The 20,768-nt window shown below is 32.6% G+C and overlaps 1 protein-coding gene across 2 annotated transcripts in view; it reads right to left on the reverse strand.

Moving 5' to 3' along the window:
• Positions 1-20,768, reverse strand: part of kazna (kazrin, periplakin interacting protein a) — an 814,799-nt gene that overhangs the window by 18,579 nt on the left and 775,452 nt on the right. For both annotated transcript variants that reach the window (XM_030138578.1, XM_030138577.1), the window contains exons 12-13: positions 9,452-9,660; positions 5,851-5,969 (exon numbers count right to left, since the gene is read on the reverse strand). In XM_030138578.1, coding sequence (XP_029994438.1) covers positions 5,851-5,969; positions 9,452-9,660 — 328 coding nt within the window. The remainder of the gene's footprint in view (positions 1-5,850; positions 5,970-9,451; positions 9,661-20,768) is intronic.

Consider the following 20,768-nt stretch of genomic DNA (forward strand, 5'->3'; position numbering starts at 1 on the left):
AATTCGTCCCTCCGTTCCTTTTTAAGAAAATGGTCAGTGACCTTATCGTACCAAGTAAACAAGAAAACGTTGAAATTGTGTTAAATTGAAACAAGGAAGTACAATGAGTGTGTTTTATTTACAGTGCAAGAAATGAACAAGTAATTTCATAGTGGTTTCTCTGATTTCACAGCAGAATGTGTGACAGTATTAAACTGAACTGTGTCAGTGAAGGAGGAGATCTCAAACTAGCTGTCAGTCAAACGGGATTCAGCCTTTCGACTGATCCTCCAATCAGCACATGGAAGCCCGGCGTCCAGCCCAGCTGAGCTCCGCCCACAGCTCCATTCACCCCCAGAGATGCTGAGTGTCCAGGGGCGGGACAATATCATGGCATCTATCCAATTACCATCCACTTTTGAGGTAATGAAAAAAAACTGTTCCACTCAGTCCCATTGAAGTGCATGGACGCTGAACGTCTACGGACAAATGCACTGAGCAGAGATCGAATGAGAAAACAGCACAACGGGAATGTATGAGAAGTGAACAACATCCAGTCTGTTGATTTGTGATAAAGCTGATTCTGAACGAACTCGTCTGTGAGATGAACGTGTTCTAACACATTTGTAGTCAATGAAATGTCAACACAACCGAACATATTTAATCATTTAATTTTCATAATTTTAGGGGAAGCCGAGCTTCCCTTGCAGTCTGTGAGAAATCGCCACTGGCTCAATTCTTTGGAATCGTTTACCTGCCTGCTTAACGATTCAGCTTATCGATTCCACCTTCGTTGCGTATGTGTGATGACATCACGTGTACGTTGCATTGTTTTGGTTAGAATGTAGCCAACATGGCGTCGAAGCAGAAATGCTCCAACACATGGCTATATTTCATGGAAAAAGATGCCACCAGGTCCACTTGTAACACTTCCAAAGCTTCTGTTTCTTCAAAGGGGGAAATCCCTCCAGTATGCTCAAATATTTGTCCACACAGCATGTGATTCATGTGCAGGAATGTGTTTGATATGCTACTGACACTTGTGAATCACCAGGGCATCATCTGGGCCTGGTTCCGGGGGGGGGGGGGGGGGAGGGGGGACAAATGTCCTGCCCCCTCAAATAAAAAAGGAAAATGAATGAGGTGCACAACAGCAGGAGACACAGGGGAATTAGTAAAGCATCTTAAGTTTCACTTTCACTGTACGGTTGTATGGTGTGACCCCCCCCCCCCGAACTGGGCCATGTGTCATCGGTTATTATTATTTGTACATACTGTATGTGTTATATTTTCTGTGCTGACATGGAAACATAAAAGACAGTTGATGCAAACAAACCCGTTTTATTCCCTCACCCAATGAGAATCAGTCAGAGAATCGATAATAAATTGGACAGAAAAGTAAAATCGATAATGGAATCAGAATCATTAAATTCTTATCGATTCCCATCCCTAGACATAAAGGTCGGATAAATGCGACCTGGCCGTTCAGACTGAAGTCGCATTGCAAATATCAGATACGTATCAGATTTCAGACCACATATGAAAGTGGCCTGGGTCGGATTTGAAAAGATGGGATTGTACTGCTCAAACTGTCTTGAACAGATCAGATACAGGTCACATATGGGCTAAAAAATGGGATTCGGCCACAAGTGTCTGCAGTCTGAACGTAGCCTCAGTAGGCTCTGTTTGGGTTGGATTAGACTCGGATCCTTTATGGCTGAGATTAATGAATAATATGTAATAAAATTCAAATTCATTCCAGCCCACACAGCAGACCTTGACCTGTTTTACATTCGTCCTTTTCTTTGTTCTCTGCAGGTGTTTTTATTACATATGGGTGAAGCTAAAAGTTACATATGTAGGTTATGAAGTCTCGCCAAAAAGCTATTTGACTGATTTAGTTTTATTGTTTTACTCTTCCTGTTTTGGATTATTATATGAGTCAAACTTTGAAACTTCTCCTTGAGTAAACACTGAAGGCACATCAGAGATCCTCTGTGGATGATGGTAATTTCATGGGGGATGATGTGGACATGAGTCAGGCCTAAGCTTTGGAAACCAGGAAGACAAATAAATGAGGTATTTAGAACTGAGTCCAATGGATAAATCATAACTTCAATGGACAAACGCCCAGTTGTGTGTGTAAGTGGCATGTCCATATCCAAACTTTACTAAATTTTATTTTAAAACCTATAATATTCAAAGATGAACTGTAAAATATTCTTGCAGTGGTCCTTCTCATGGACCCTATGTTACTTTTATTCAATGATTTCCTCCATCACTTGCTTTCCAGTGAACAATATTACACATGACATGTTTTATGAATGACTTTTGTTAACTGGATGAAGCTTCAGTGGGTGCAGAAAGTAAGACTGAGTGAAAAGTGTCTTGTTTTATGAGAAGATAAACAGCAGCAACACCACTTACGACATTAATAACATTAAGATTATTCAATGTCTATTCATTTGGTTCTATTTCTGTTTTTTGCATGGAGACTAACAGATTATATTAGATTATCTTAGATATAAAATAGGGATAAAAATGGCTAAACATATGGGATACAATAAGTTAATATGGATATTTATGTAGTATATATGTTTATTAACATGGATATTTATGTATTATGTATGCTTTATATATTTATATGGGTGTAGCATATATGTTTATTAATGTGCATATTCATGTAGTATATACAGGGTGGGGAAGCAAAATTTACAATGAACATTTAGTTGTTTTTTCTCAGCAGGCACTACGTCAATTGTTTTGAAACCAAACATATACTGATGTCATAATCACACCTAACACTATTATCCATACCTTTTCAGAAACTTTTGCCCATATGAGTAATCAGGAAAGCAAACGTCAAAGAGTGTGTGATTTGCTGAATGCACTCGTCACACCAAAAGAGATTTCAAAAATAGTTGGAGTGTCCATAAAGACTGTTTATAATGGAAAGAAGAGAATGACTATGAGCAAAACTATTACGAGAAAGTCTGGAAGATACTAGAATAAAAACATTTTCTATTATGTCAATTTTCTTGTGGCAAATAAATTATCATGACTTTCAATAAACTAATTGGTCATACACTGTCTTTCAATCCCTGCCTCAAAATATTGTAAATTTTGCTTCCCCACCCTGTGTGTGTGTGTATATATATATATATATATATATATATATATATATATATAAAAAAAAAAAAATATATATATATATATATATATATATATATATATATATATATATATATATATATATATATATATATATATATATATATATATATATATATATATATATATGTATGTATGGATAATTATGTAGTATATGGATATTTATATAGTAAATACATAGATATATAAACCATAGTGAGTAGAAAGGTGCATACTTCTACCCACTGCTTTTTCAAACTTGTTCATATTATAATTTGATGATGGTTATATTATTATTTTGTATCTATCTATCTATCTATCTATCTATCTATCTATCTATCTATCTATCTATCTATCTATCTATCTATCTATCTATCTATCTATCTATCTATCTATCTATCTATCTATCTATCTATCTATCTATCTATCTATCTATCTATCTATCTATCTATCTATCTATCTATCTATCTATCTATCCTCTTGTTTTTGTTCCCCTCAATTTTAGACACATTTGTTTGAAATAAATTCATTCATTCATTCCTTCATTTTAGATTTACATTTACATTACATTACACATGTTCAAGTATAAGACAACAAAATGCAGTTAGTATTTAACTACAAGTGCAGTAAGTATCAAGTGGAGAAGACAGTCGTGGAAAAATGATTAGACCACCCTTTTCTTCAGTTTCTTGTTCATTTTAATGCCTGGTCCAACTAAAGGTACATTTGTTTGGACAAATATAATGAGAACAACAAAAATAGCTCATAGTAGTTTAATTTAAGAGCTGATATCTATCCATTTTCCATGTTTTCTTGATAAAAACCAAAATCACTTCAGTTCTTCCATCAATATCTATGTCATTGTACTGACAAAAACAGTGCTTTTAGACATTCCATGTTTTCTTTTCTGTCTGTTTTAGTCACATGATACACACAGGAGTTAGTACTGGATTACATAATCATTGTTTTTGAGGACTTTTGATGGTCTAATCATTTTTTCCGTGACTGTATACAGTATGTCTATGATAAAACAGTATTACAGACGTATAAACAGACGGGTGTGCTGTGAATATAGTATACAGTGGAAGTACTACAGACAGATGGAAGTACTGTAGTGTTTGAATATGTGTGATCCACCTGAACATGACAGGTAACCTTTTCTGAGTCATAGACTGATCCAAACTGTTCTATCATATCTGTGTTTCCTGCCCTTCACCAGCAGATGGCCCTCAAACACTACTGTACACTGCAGTTCATTGAACATGCTGGTTTCCATCGTTCATGGAGACTTTTCTTTAAAGGTCCTCACTCATCATTTATTGTCGTATGGTTGTGTTTGATGGTCTACCCTGTCTACCTGCAGACTGAACCTTCAACAGGTTCAGGTCAGTTTTAGACCGGTTTGGACTGGAACAAAAACATCCAGGGAGTTTTCACTTAACCCTTTCATGCACGAATTATGAGAACCTTAATCACATTTTTTCCTGAGTGTTTTTATTCCTCTTTAGGCATGAAAAAAACAATGCGATTGAAAATTTTCTTCTGAAAAATACATTTTAAAAAATAAATAAAATAAAAATAATAATAAAAAAAATACATTAAAAAAATAATAATGAAAAAAAAAAAAAAATTCTTATGAATCTATTTTTCATGAAGTTGCAAAAATGTCCACTCAGCTGGACACCACATGTTTAATTTTTGATGCACAGAAACATGTATTTACTGATAAATTGTGTGAAAACTATGGGGAGGGCTTGTGATTCTGGGGGTTTATGCTCAGGAGAGATCTACATAATGTTACCAATTCATGTCAGAAAAGATATGCAGTGTCTTAAAACTTTAATAAAGATATGTGTAAAAAAAAAATAAAAATAAATAAATACATGAATATACAAGAGAACAGCTGCAGAATAGCTGTCCACTGTAGTGACCAGTATGCATGAAAGGGTTAGATAGATAGATAGATAGATAGATAGATAGATAGATAGATAGATAGATAGATAGATAGATAGATAGATAGATAGATAGATAGATAGATAGATAGATAGATAGATAGATAGATAGATAGATAGATAGATAGACAGATAGATAGACACTTTATTGATCCTTTGCAGGAAATTGCTTTGTTACAACAGCAGCAGTACAAGAAGAAAAACACTCTGACCCACCACATGAACATCCCACAAACAGCCATCAATGGAACAAATAAATAATAAACAGAATAAAAGATCTATCTATCTATCTATCTATCTATCTATCTATCTATCTATCTATCTATCTATCTATCTATCTATCTATCTATCTATCTATCTATCTATCTATCTATCTATCTATCTATCTATCTATCTATCTATCTATCTATCTATCTATCTATCTATCTATCTATCTATCTATCTATCTATCTATCTATCTATATGTACAATACAAGTAATGTATATAATACAATAACCTAAAACACCTAACACACCTAAGTATGCACAGCATACAATAATAATTTATCGCACAGCGATATTAAAAAGTCTAATAGCAGCAGGCAGGAAGGACCTCCTACTGCGTTCAGTCTTGGACCGAGGGGGGATCAGTCAGGTTAAACCTGCTTCTTGGTTTTTACTTATTTCACTGTGGTTTGTGTTTTGTTGGTTCTTGGTAAAGACGTTCTGGTCCTACAGGTTCTTAGCTCATCCTTCCTGTTTACATAAAACTTAAATACATTCTCCTCACCCTCTGCCGTTCTCTGCTTCTCTGTAATCCTCGATGGCCAGACGGAGTTTACGGCGATGCATTAAACTGGTGACTCCTAAACCCAGCTCCAGATCTTCATCCGTTAGACCCAGTAGAACCTGCAAGAAGTCAGTGGAAACTGTTGAACTGAAGAATCCAAATATCCCACAATACTGTGTAAGAGCCTCAGGATATGATTAGATTTGTTGATTTGTTGTTTCTGCTAAGTTATAACAAACTTACACGTGGATTTTACTGTCTCTGTATGAAGACGCAACCAGAAATGAGCCTAAAAATGTTTGGAAAAAATTTAGAAATAGAAAGGTTTTGTGTGACCCTCCCATTTTACGTAACATGTCTTGAACTTTTTTGTATAAACAACTTATTTACTGCGCAAATCTGCCATTTTCATATAATTTACAACATTTTTTGTAATTTGAAAAGAGGTCAAACTGATGATGAGTTTTCCTGTAGAAGCCGTTCAGCAGTGATTATTATTTTCATATAAAGATATAAATATATGTCACAGTAGAGATTGAAATCCAGTAGGATTCCTAATCCTACTAGGACAGATAGCAATTTTAGTTTGTCCTAGGACAAACTAAAATTACTATCTGTCCTAGTAGGATTCCTAATCCTACTAGGACAGATAATAATTTTAGTAAGACATTAGGATCTGAAGATTGGAATTCCAATCTGTCCTAGGAGAATTTACAATCCTACTAGGACAGATTGTAATTCTATTTGGAAGTGGGATCTGAAGATTGGAATTTTGGAATTTCAGTCTGTCCTACGATTTCGCCATCACCATTCCATCTGAATTCTTTTCATATCTTAGATCCAGTATATGGCCCTTAGGTCAGTACACATTGTAACCAGGATGCCAGCTGTCCTATGTGGTCCAACCTTTTTCAATGGCCGTTTGAAACTGTCATTGGTATGTAAATGAGACACATTTGTATTCAGAAATCGGTAGAATTTGAAAAACGTACCTGTAAACAACCCGTTGCCATGGCAACATACAATTTTATTATTATCTAATTGTTGCCAAGCCATTCAGAAAATGTACGACGTTAAAGTTGGCATTGGCATTTTGCTGCCCCCTGGTCTAGATGGTAGGGTTAAAAGTAAAAGAAACAACAATATTCTTACAAACCATGACTTTATTCAGAATTTACACAGACTTTGAATCTAATATTCTATAGCTAAGCTTCAAAGACTTTTTCTAAGACTTAAATGTGCTGCATACTACTCACTAGTTAAGTGACAATAACCTTAGTCTATAGTACTAACTTCAAAATTTCAAACAAGTAATACTACAGAGGTTTTGTCAGTTATTTTTCTAACACTTAAATGTGCTACATACTACTCAATAGTGACACTAACATTAGTCTACAGCTAACTTCAAAATTTCAAACAAGTAATACTACAAAGGTTTTTCCTTACACTGATATAGATATGACAGATATGAAAATAATTCAGATGGAATAGTGATGGCGAAATTGTATGCTTACCTATGCTGAAATTGACTGGAATTTTGGCTGTGAAATGATTCAGTCTATTTTCCATACATTTTGATATAATCTGACATTCTCCTAATAGAATTCGAGATTGTCCTGACAGAATTCTTATATTTTTTGCCGTATTTTTCCAATCTTCAGATCCCACTTCCAAATAGAATTACAATCTGTCCTAGTAGGATTGCAAATTCTCCTAGGACAGATTGGAATTCCAATCTTCAGATCCTAATGTCTTACTAAAATTATTATCTGTCCTAGTAGGATTAGGAATCCTACTGGATTTCAATCTCTACTGTGACATATATATAAATATCCTTCTGAGACCCAGCAATATATGTGTGTCCTCTGTAGGGGACAAGAGATTCACAGCTTTACTTAAAAAAAAATAAAAATAAAAAACGCTATCCACTGCAAAGGACAAAAAAATTAAACTGTACCTTTGTTTTTATTCTATTTTTATTGTTTTGTTGTTTGAAAAAATAAATAAATAAAAGGATAAGAAAACAAGAAGTGAAGGCACTGGAAATATAAAATAATATAAAGGTACAAATAGATTGTCTTGTTCTTTTCTTTCTAGAAAAGAAAAGTAGAAAAAAAAAACACTGTAAAATGTTAAATATACATATGAATGTAAAACATGTACATTTTTCATTACAAAACCAAATAAAAAACTGTTTTTGAAAAAACTGCATTATGCTGTTTCCAGTCAAGACAATTATTTAATGTATAAAAGCTAAACTTTCACTTTCCTGGCTCTCAGGAGGATAGTGTGCACATATTCCTTGTAGTTTCTTGTTATTTAAAAAGAGACTCTGCAAAAAAAAAAAAAAAAAAAAAAAAAAAAAAAGCAAAGGTAAAAGAGGCCCAAGACTTTTGCACAGTACTGTAGATAATAAAAAATAAATAATAGAAATAAAAACAAATGTGTACACTGCTAATTATTTGGTTCTTACCAAGATAAAAAAAAAAAAACAAAAAAAACTTAGATGTCCAAGTGTTAGATTATTACCCCACCCCCTGAAGGAGACGTGAGGGGTAATGGTTTGGGTTTGGTTTGTTTGTTTACACTCTAGCAGCAAAACTGTTGGTTGAATTCAAACCAGATTGGGTTTATCAACTGCCACTGACCCAGATTAGTTGTGGGTACATTTAAAAAAAAAAAAAAAAGTAGGTCAAATTTTTTAAAATACATTTTTTAACTCTTTTTTTTTCTTTCTCCCATTTACTTATAATGGGTGAAATTTCAAACGTCTATATAAACACAAATTTTGTTTCTACTTACTTCAAACTTGGCACATATATACAGACAGTTGATATGATGACATCAGCTGGATTAAAGCCAAAATAAGCTACAATACAAGCGAGGGGCGGGGTTTGTTGTGCCTGGTACCACTAGTTTTTCTTGTTTTAAGAGTTCATTTCTTATTTTCAGTGTTCATACGTGTGTAGACACACATTTCTAGATTTAACCAAGTGAAGTGTCTAATGAAATTATCTTTTTCTTTTTGTTTTTAAACTTTACTTATCAAACTTTTATGGAACATTTATGGAACTTTTCAATATTTCTAATTTCAAGTAATGTGTTCATAATACAAAGATTGACACTGGACATGATAAACAAAGAGAACCCACAAAAAAAAAAAAAGACAATTCAAACAAAACATGCATAACAAGACAGTGACGACAGAGCATTCTGGTACATTTAAGGAAAGAAAATAAATAAAAAATAAATAAAATGAACACATCAATCACAATATAAACAACTAAAATGTATTTTCAGACCAGATAACATATTCATATCGTGTAAAACAGGCTCTCGTACTTTGTTAAATTTGTTGACAGAGTTATTTAGTGTGTACCTAATTTTTTCCATCTTTATATTAATCATAATGTCTCGGCTCCATTAATCACGTGTTGGAGGTGTTGAGTCGTTCCATTTGAAAAAAAGTGAAATCCTCTTGTTGCATGAACACATATTTCACTTGTTTTCAGCTCCTTTTCCTTCAGATTTAGTGTTTTTATCTTATTTTTTGCAGTGTACTAATCATTCTTTGCGTGTCGTGTCAGGTGACCCATCATACCTTTCCGCTCTTGACATTTTCTGAGCAGGTGCGAATGTACATGGGCATCGCCATGACAACCTCCAGCCACGCCTGCACCGTCCCCGCCCTCCACTGGGACATGGGCGTGGTCCTGGCCAGCTCCACCTGCTGGAGGCGGTCCAGCTGGTCCTCGGAGCCGTCCGATAGGCTGAGACTGTGGCGGGTGGGGCTGGACAGGCTGTCCGAGTCTGGGTGTGGATGAGCGAGGGGAAGGGGCGGGGCAAGGGGGAGGGGGGAGGGACATGTGGGTGATGTAGGTGAGGGTGTGAGTGAAGGCAGAAGTGGCGGTGGATACAATCAGAAATGTTAATCACAGCACATTACAGCTAGGGATGTAACGATATGAGCATTTCATATCATGGTTACTGTGACCAAAATTATCACGGTTACCATTATTATCGCGGTATTGTTGAAATTGTGCTCAAAATGTTCAAAAAGTACTAATACACACACTGAAATAATTTAACCAGGTTGTATTTTGAAAAACAAACAAACAAACAAACAAGCAAATAAAATAATTGGCACAATGTACTTTCTGTTGGCAGAAACATTAAAGCAGGGGTGTCAAAAATCTGGCCAGGGGCCCAAATGCGGCCCGCCAAGGGGTCCAATTCAGCCCCTGGGATGTTTTTGCCAAGTGCAAAAATTCCACAGTCTTGAATTGAATGAAGCAAAAAAAAAAAAAAATTTGCTTGAATTAAGGAAAAAAATCTTGAATTAAGCCAAAAAAAAAATCTTCAATTAAGTTAAAAAAAATCTTGAATTAAGCAAAAAAAAAAAAAAAAAAAAAAAAAAGTTTAATTAAGGAAAAAAAAAATTGTCAATTAAGCCAAAAAAAAAAACAAAATCTCAAATTTAGCAAAAAATCTTGAATCAAGCCAAAAAAATTCTTCAATTATGAAAAAAAAATCTTGAATTAAGCCAAAAAATTTTTTTCAATTATGTAAAAAAAAATCTGGAATTAAGCAAAAAAAAAAAAAAAAAAAAAAAATCTTCAATTATGTAAAAAAAAAAAAAAAATCTTGAATTAAGAAAAAAAAAAATAAAAATCTTCAATTACGTAAAAAAAAATCCTTGAATTAAGCCAAAAAAAAAATCTTCAGTTATGTAAAAAAAAAAAAAATCTTGAATTAAGCCAAAAAAAATAAAAATCTAGAATTTATTAAATTATTATTTTTTCTTTGCTTTAGTGCAAAAAATAACATGAAATTATGAAAATATTTACATTTACAAACTATCTTGTAACAATAAAATGTGAATAACCTGAACAAATATGAACAACCTGAAATGTCTGAAGAAAATTAAGCACAATTTTAACTATTTTTCTGTCTGTTCCTCTGTGTTTAGTGTCTCTGTAGATCTGATCCATAATGCACATGGACAAATGAGAAGTTGAGGAATAATATTGTTAAAATGGCACTAAATTTTCTTACGTTTTTTAATATAATTTCAGTTTTTCAGGGTTTTTTTTTTGAATAGTTTATAAAAGTAAGTATTTTCATAATTTAATGTTTTGTTTTTTTTTTTTACACTAAAACAAAGACAAAAATTTGGAGTTGTCATTATTTATAGGCTATTATGTTATTATTTTTCTGGTCCGGCGCACTTCAGATCAAATTTAGCTGAATGTGGCCCCTGAACTAAAATGAGTTTGACACCCCTGCATTAAAGTACGAACCTTTAAGGGTCTGAGCCTATTTTGTCTGTTTTTCAGTACTTTTGATTTTGCCTTTATATACTATATACAGAAATGTTTACTATACCCATGTTTGGTATCTTTTTTTTCAGCACAACTTCATCTATCTCATCTGCCTATTATTGTTTTCCTTTTAACCCGCTATATCACCATAAAAGGCCAGAAAACACACAAAAAAAAAATAAAATCCCCAAAATGTTCAGAATGCGAAGGAACACTGTTTCACTGTATGTGGTATTGTCGACAAACTGCATTGTTCTGGAGGGAAATTAGGGAAATAATTGAAAAAAATTATTTCTAAACAAGTCTTGTTTGACCCAAAATTATTTCTGTTTGGCATATATCCAGAAAAACATAAATATACAACAAATTAACAGATTTTTATAGACTTCAGTGTGCTTGTTGCTAAAAAATGCATTTCGTTATTTTGGAAAAGAACTCATAAACCAACTGTTAGTCAGTGGATACGGCAGGTGCTTTCTACCCTTCCACTAGAAAAAATTTCCTATATTTTTAAGGGCAAACAGGAGTCATTTGAACGTGTTTGGAATCTTTTCATTGTGTATGCTAAGAATCTAAATTTACTGGAGGATAATGCAAACATTTGAAAAAGTTACCTCTGTGGTTTCTGAAGGTGGATGCTCAGATTGCTATATTTTGTACGATTTTTTTTTTTTTTTTTTCTTTTTGTAAACATAATGATGTTTGTATTTGTAGTCGGCAGGTTGCATAGATCTGATGTATGCACTGTTTGTTGTTTGTTAAAATGATGAAAATTTAAATAAAAACATTTTGGCAAAAAAAATCCAATTTGAAAAATGCATATAATTTATTGCATAAATAACACAAAGATGCTTAACAAACCTTTTCAAAGACTTTAAAAGTGAATATTGGTTCCAAATATTAGGTGTATAAAATCAAAATTGTAATAAATTAAAACTATTCTCAAATATTTGACATACAAACAGATCTTTACATAAGTTTTTTTCCCCTTAAAGTGCGGTAATCAAACACGGTTTTCATGATAATTAGAATTTAAACGATAATACGAACCGTCTGCAATTTTACTGCAGTTTATTGTTATACCGGTAATTGTTACATCCCTAATAACAACAAATTAAAATCAGTCAATAAAAAAAAAGAAGTGCAGTGGGAAGAAAAAGAGACGTAACAACATGCTTTTAACGGCAGATGAAGCTTTTGGCTGCACGACAACAAGCCAGGCGTCTGCCAACGACGCTATAAACAAAGTCGCTGCTTTTATGAACAAGTTCTTCGTTTAAGAAGTCCATTAAACAGGCAGCTGCTGGAGCTGTTCAATCCACATGAGTCATCTGTGCAAATTAGCCCGAAGCAAAAAATATTCAGCACATTTGGATATTCATGTTATGTTTTTGCAGCATTCTGACCACGTTAAATCTTAGGCGTATTATCCAGGGTAAGATCTGACTACAAAATTAATAGCTTTTTTTTTCAGATTATTTTTCAGCCTGCTCATTCCCTGTAGTCAGGATTTTCTTCTTCTTCTTTTCTTTTTTTTTTTAATGTTAACCCATAAAGACCCACTGGTGACCAAAACCACCTACTGATCTAAACTGTTTAATAACTTCTGAGTCACTAATTCTATCAATCCATGTAAATAATTGGTGTAAAAGACAGTTTGTCGTCTTTTCATGGTCATCAGATATGACCCATTTGGACATTCAGAGGCTCCGTAGTTACCATGGAAACACCGTCATCTTCTACAACATTGATTCAACAGTATTATTGAAGAAAAAAACAATAAAAGGGGCAAGAAAATGTAGAAAAATAAACAGAATAACTAACAAAATGAACGAAAACAAATAAAATAATTAATAAGATTAATAAAAGTCAACAAAATAAATACAAAATTTGCAAAATGAGTGAGTGACCTATGTGGACGTTTAGAGGCTCCGTAGTTACCATGGAAACACCGTCATCTTCTACAACATCGATTCAACAGTATTATTGAAGAAAAAAACAATAAAAGGGGCAAGAAAATGTAGAAAAATAAACAGAATAAGTAAAACAAAATGAACGAAAACCAATAAAATAATAAATAAGATTAATAAAAATGAACAAAATAAATACAAAATTTGCAAAATGAGTGAGTGACCTATGTGGATGTTCAGAGGCTCTGTAGTTTCCATGGAAACACCGTCATCTTCTACAACATCGATTCAACAGTATTATTGAAGAAAAAAACAATAAAAGGGGCAAGAAAATGTAGAAAAATAAACAGAATAAGTAAAACAAAATGAACGAAAACCAATAAAATAATAAATAAGATTAATAAAAATGAACAAAATAAATACAAAATTTGCAAAATGAGTGAGTGACATATGTGGATGTTCAGAGGCTCTGTAGTTACCATGGAAACACCGTCATCTTCTACAACATTGATTCAACAGTAAAACTCACGGAGCTGAATCAATGACAGTGGATGGACACACACAACGACCAAAACAGTCAACGTAATCAATGAAATGAAAATACTGAATAATAAATAAATAAAATACTAAGTTTCATGGAAAAATAAACCACAAACTGAACAAAACTGAAGAAAAAAAATAATAAAAGGGGCAAGAAAATGGAGAAAAATAAACAGAATAACTAACAAAATGAACAAAAACAAATAAAATAATAAATAAGATTAATACGAATGAATGAAATAAATACAAAATTTGCAAAATGAATGAGTGACCTATGTGGACGTTCAGAGGCTCTGTAGTTACCATGGAAACACCGTCATCTTCTACAACATCACCAGTAAAACCCATGGAGTTGGATCAATGACAGTGGTTGGAAACGCTTGTGTTTACGTTCACTTATTAATGTATTTGCTGAAAAAGTCACATTTTCATCAGTTTTCTCTGTTTTTGATACAAAAACCTTTAACGTTAAACTGAGCTTTTTCTGAAAATCTACATGATTAGTAAATTAAATACAGGAAAATACATGATTTTCAGTGAAAAAGTGCAAAATGCAGGGATAATAATATAATGAAAGGTGAAAAATCACTTAAGAAAAGTTACAAATGGAGAAAAATTAATTTGGGTAGTGCCACTGTTGTGCTGCATTATGTAATCATGTAATTTTTTTTTTGCCTCATTACGTAATAACGCCTCATTTTGTAACAAAATTCTTGAATGCATTTTGTAATAAACTTTGCTGCATTTTGTAATAACTTACTACATATTGCAACAGTTATTACAAAATGCGGGAATAGCACTTTTTTTTTTTTTTTTTTTAAAGAAAATGTAGTAATTTTGGTGCAATATGTAACAAACCATCAAAAAAATCATTGAAATTTCTGCTTTAATTGGAAAAAAACATCAAACCAACAGAACAACATGAAGCATTCCAGCTGAATTACAATTACTTTTAAAAAACTATGAAGATATTTCATCGGTTGAAGTTAAATCAAATGTACACTGCAAAAATCTAAATCTTACCAAGTGTATTTTTCTCATTTCTAGTCCAAATATCTCATCACACTTAAAATAAGACATAATCACCGAAAGAGGAACTTTACAGTGAGATATAAGAACTTATATGGAGACAGTAGATCTTGTAAATCTTATTTCAAGAAATCTTATCAAGATCATTTTCAATTGTTCCATTGGCAGAATTTTTTTTTTTTTTTAATTAATTCAAAAATTTTTTTTGTTTAATCCAAGCAAAAAATTTACCAATGGAACAATTGAAAATTATCTTGATAAGATTTCTTGAAATAAGATTTACAAGATCTACTGTCTAAAAATAAGTTCTTATATCTCACTGAAAAGTTACTCTTTAGGTCAGGGGTGTCAAACATATGGCCCGGGGGCCAAATGTGGCCCGCCAAAGGTTCCAATGCGGCCCGTGGGATGAATTAGCAAAGTGCAAAAATTCCACAGTCAAAGCTCTTAAATTCATTTTAGTTCAGGTTCCACAAACAGACCAATATGAACTACAGTCAAATAATAACATGATAACCTACAAAAAACAATGACCCCATATTTTCTTCTCGGTTAGATGTGAAAAAAACAATATTACATTATGTCTATAAATAATGACAGCTTCAAATTTTTGTCTTTGTTTTAGTGCAAAAAATAACATTAAATTATGAAAATATTTACATTTACAAACTATCCTGTAACAATAAAATGTGAATAACCTGAACAAATATGAACAACCTGAAATGTCTAAAGAAAATTAAGCTCAATTTGAACAATTTTCTGCCTGTTACTAAATGTTTACTGTCTTTGTAGATCCGATCCATAAAGCGCATGTAAAATGAATCTTTTTTGTTTGGATAGTTTATAAAAATAAGTATTTTCATAATTTAATAGGGTTTTTTGCACTAAAACAAAGACAAAAAAATTTGGAGTTGTCATTATTTATAGACATAATGTAATATTGTTTTTTTCACATCTAACCGAGAAGAAAATAGGGGGTCATTATTTTTTGTAGGTTATCGTGTTATTATTTGACTGTAGTTCATATTGGTCTGTTTGTGGAACCGGAACTAAAATGAGTTTAACAGCTTTGACTGTGGAATTTTTGCACTTTGCTAATTCATCCCACGGGCCGCATTGGAACCTTTGTTTGACACTCCTGACCTAAAGAGTAACTTTTCAGTGAGACATAAGAACTTATTTTTAGACAATAGATCTTGTTATTATGCTATTATTTCACTGGTCCAGCCCACTGGAGATCATATCAGGCTGAATATGGCCCCTGAAAGAAAATGAGTTTGAGACGCCTGCTTTAGGTGATTACGTCTTATTTTAAGTGTGAAGAGATATTTGGACTAGAAATGAGAAAAATACATGTGGTAAGATTTAGATTTTTGCAGTGTGACAGTGTTCATTATAATGAAGAATGTGTTCGCAAGATAGAGACAAAAGCTGCACTGATTAACTATTACTGACAAAAAAACTTACTGGAGCACTGAAAATTTGGAAGTTATTACAAAATGCATTCAAGAATTTTATAAGAAAATGCAGCGTTATTACATAATGAGGTGAAAAACGATTACATTAGAACATATTGCAGTGTTATTACATAATGCGGTCCAACAGCCACAAAAGCAGCTCTGAGTCTTTATGAGTTCATGAAGAGAATACACATTTTCTACTTCAGCTCTTTACCAGTAGGTGGCAGTCTAGTACAAGTCATGCAGGTTTAGCATCTTTCCTACAAACATTATTACTGCCCTTATTTCTCATGTCATGTGTGTGAGGTGTTGCTCATCTTTAGTGGTTTTCACCGACACAAGCACAACCAAACGTGCTCTTTAATGCCTGCAGAGCTTCTGTTTGATTAAAAAAAACAAAAAAAACAAAAACAAAAAAAAAGAATGTACATACCTATTTCCTGTCACCTTGTTGAGCTGCATTATGTAATAAAAGTTCAAAAGTCACGTCATCTTGTAAAAAAGCCGCATTATGTAATAAACTGATGTATTTTGTATTAAACTATGTCAACACATTATATAGTAATTTTTTTCACATTATGTAGTAATTTATTACAATTTGAGAAATGTATTACAAAATGTACTTGACATATTTCTATTAAAAAAAAAAAAAAAAGTAGTAACACGGTTCATTATGTATGTACCAAAGGTGTGACGGTTTAGCTCTTTTTTATATCCAGAAATGTTGTTTACATTGTTAAAGACACTTTCCTGAGTTTTTTTTTTTTTTTTTTTTTTTGAGCCGCATTATGTAATAAATTCCCATTATGTAATAAAAGTTCAAAATGTAATAAGAATGTCACGTCATCTTGTAATAAAGCCGCATTATGTAATAAACTGACGCATTTTGTAATAAACTACGTCAACACATTATATAGTAATTTTTTTCACATTATGTAGTAATTTATTACAATTTGAGAAATTTATTACAAAATGTACTTGACATTTTTATTTGAAAAAAAAAATTAAAAATGTAATAACATAGTTCATTATGTATGTACCAAAGGTGTGACGGTTTAGCTCTTTTTTTATATCCAGAAATGTTGTTTACATTGTTAAAGACACTTTCCTGAGTTTTTTTTTTTTTTTTTTTTTTGAGCCGCATTATGTAATAAATTCCCATTATGTAATAAAAGTTCAAAATGTAATAAGAATGTCACGTCATCTTGTAATAAAGCCGCATTATGTAATAAACTGACGCATTTTGTAATAAACTACGTCAACACATTATATAGTAATTTTTTTCACATTATGTAGTAATTTATTACAATTTGAGAAATTTATTACAAAATGTACTTGACATTTTTATTTAAAAAAAAAAATTAAAAATGTAATAACATAGTTCATTATGTATGTACCAAAGGTGTGACGGTTTAGCTCTTTTTTTATATCCAGAAATGTTGTTTACATTGTTAAAGACACTTTCCTGAGTTTTTTTTTTTTTCCAACTGGCATAGACACCCTGTTGAGCCGCATTATGTAATAAATTCCCATTATGTAATAAAAGTTCAAAATGTAATAAGAATGTCACGTCATCTTGTAATAAAGCCGCATTATGTAATAAACTGATGCATTTTGTAATAAACTACCTCAGTGCATTTTGACACATTTTTATTTTAAAAAAAAATGTAATAACATGGTTCATTATGTAATAACAATCCAAATTAATATAATTTCAGAGCAATTTAGAAGAAATTAGTCACAGGAGCTACAGGTAATGGAATCCGAACTTTAACCACACAGTTTAAAGATGAAAAATAAAAACATGTCAAGTGCATTTTGTAATACATTTCTCAAATTTTAATAACTTACTACATAATGCGAAAAAATTTACTACATAATTCATTGAGGTAGTTTATTACAAAATGCGTCAGTTTATTACATAATGCGGCTTTATTACAAGATGACGTGACATTCTTATTACATTTTGAACTTTTATTACATAATGGGAATTTATTACATAATGCGGCTCAACACACCTTGTATTGATCAAAATATTTTAATTTGCTTTAAAAAGGTTCTGTTTAGAAATAAAGCCATTTATTGTTCATTGCCATTTTTTATTATCTCTATATTCTTAAGCCTTATTTATATACTATTGTGTTTTTATCTTGTTTATGCTGGATTGCACTGGGGGGGAGGCCTGCACAATTTCATTGTAACATGTGTGCAATGACAATAAAGTTTATTCATTCATTCATTTTCTACTTTGTGTGTGCATGTTGGAGTGTGTGTACTAATTGTGAATGTAATGCTAATAGGTAGGCTATCATTACCACTACTTACTACAACTACTAATCTGCAGGGCTACTTCAATTAAAGAGGGCAAAAAAAAAAAAAATCTACTTGAGTGTCATTATTACGTAATGAACCATATTATTACATTTTCCTGAAAATAAAAATGTGTCAAGTGCATTTTGTAATAAATTTCTCAAATTGTAATAACTTATTACATAATGCACTGAGGTAGTTTATTACAAAATGCGTCAGTTTATTACATAATGCGGCTTTATTACAAGATGACATGACATTCTTATTACATTTTGAACTTTTATTACATAATGGGAATTTATTACGCAATGCGGCTCAACACACCTGCCTCATCCAATGAAACTTCCTAAAAAGTCCCACATCAGCGCAAACATCCTATAGCTCTTGATGCGGGGCTAAAAATAAGCCTCCGCCGCATTCCATATGGGCATCAAGGCCGGAGCTATTCATATTCCTGTGGAGCTAATGAGCCTCGGCGCTCACTCATAAAAGGACACACACACACCGTCCATGTCCTACTTGTTCTACCCTTTACTTTATGATATGAGAATGAACAGGGCGCTGGTTCCTGCACCGTCCTGCAAGTTGGAAATGTCACCTGAAGCTTGAGCAAATAAATTATCGATGAACTTTGACAGGGTTTTTTTGGTGCATAGACAAAAAAAAAAAAAAAGCTGTTTTTTTTTTCTAGCTGGTGTTGTTTATCACTGTATAGATCAGGGGTGTCAAACTCATTTTCGTTCAGGGGCCAAATTCAGCTAAATTCGATCTGCAGTGGGCCGGACCCGAAAAATAATAATAATAATAATGACAAGTCCAAATTTTTGTTTTTGTTTTAGTGTAAAAAAAACCCCAAACAAACAAACATTAAATTATGAAAATACTTACTTTTATAAACTATCCAAAAAAAAAACCCCTGAAAGAACTGAAATTTAAATTTAAAAATGTAAGAGAATTTAGTGCGATTTTAACAATATTATTCCTCCACTTCTCATTTGTCCATGTGCATTATGGATCAGATCTACAAAGACACTAAACCAGGCATGTCCAAAGTCCGGCCCGGGGGCCAATCACGGCCCGCGGTCAGATTTTATACGGCCCACAGCTTGGGTTTTATATTCTATTATTTATGGCCCGCTTGGACTGTTGAACCGAGTACATGAATCATAAAAGGTTCCGAATGCAGTTTCTCCTTTCACCTCATGGTGGCAGCACCACTATAACTCTATCTGGCTCTGTGACCTTACCGTGAACCTTTTTCGCTAATTTCTAACCATGGCGCCTGTAAATAAAAAAACGAAAGTTGACAGTGAGGGCCGCCGCTTCCAGGAGAGGTGGGAATTACAATTTTTTTTTCACTGAAAATCGAGGTGATTGTGTTTGCCTAATTTGTCAAGAGACTGTTGCCTTGTTTAAGGAATTCAATGTAAAGAGACACTAGCAGACAGAACATGCTAACGCATATGACAAGCTAGCAGGGAGTGAGCGTTCTGAAAAAGTGAAGCAAATTCAAGCTGCTTTAAACTCACAACAGTGACTCTTCATGTGAACCTGGGAGTTCAGTGAATTCACCACCAGGGCAGGATACCAAGTTGCCAGGTTAGTTGCCTATAACTGCTGGTGTTATGTACTTACAGATGTGACACAAAATATTACTTTCTAAATGATTTTGTGAAAGACAAGAGTAAGAGTCATATGTTTTCATCTTAAACGTTAACAGACTTTACATTACTGAATAATATATGAGTAATGATTACTCATATAAGTCATGTTTAAAATGAATGTGGGGTTAAGATTTTTATCAACTTGGAAGTTTAAGATGCTCTATACAATTTGTTCTATGTTATCTGACTCCAGATGTGAAAGGAAGGCAGAATTTTTTTTTTTTTTTTTTTAATTTGTTCACACCTGAGTGGCTCAGATTTATTTACATTGCCATTTTAAAAAATGATATTGTGACAATGAAAATAAAATTGTTGTAGAACAGCGCATTTACATGTAATTTTTACTGTTTAAAAAACATCTGAAGGAACCACTGGCCCCTGGCAATGTCCACATTATCAGATCTGGACCTCTTTAAAAAAAGTTTGGACACCCCTGCACTAAACACTGAGGAATAGGTGGAAAATTATTAAAATTGTGCAGAATTTTCTTTAGACATTTCAGGTTGTTCATATTTGTTCAGGTTATTCACATTTTAGTGTTACAGGATAGTTTGTAAATGTAAATATTTTCATAATTTAATGTTATTTTTTGCACTACCACAAAGAAAAAATTTAAGTTGTTAATTCTAGACTTTTTTTTTTTTTGGCTTAATTCAAGATTTTTTTTACTTAATTGAAGATTTT

Source organism: Sphaeramia orbicularis, chromosome 7 (assembly GCF_902148855.1).
Source record: "Sphaeramia orbicularis chromosome 7, fSphaOr1.1, whole genome shotgun sequence".
Lineage (NCBI taxonomy): Eukaryota > Metazoa > Chordata > Actinopteri > Kurtiformes > Apogonidae > Sphaeramia > Sphaeramia orbicularis.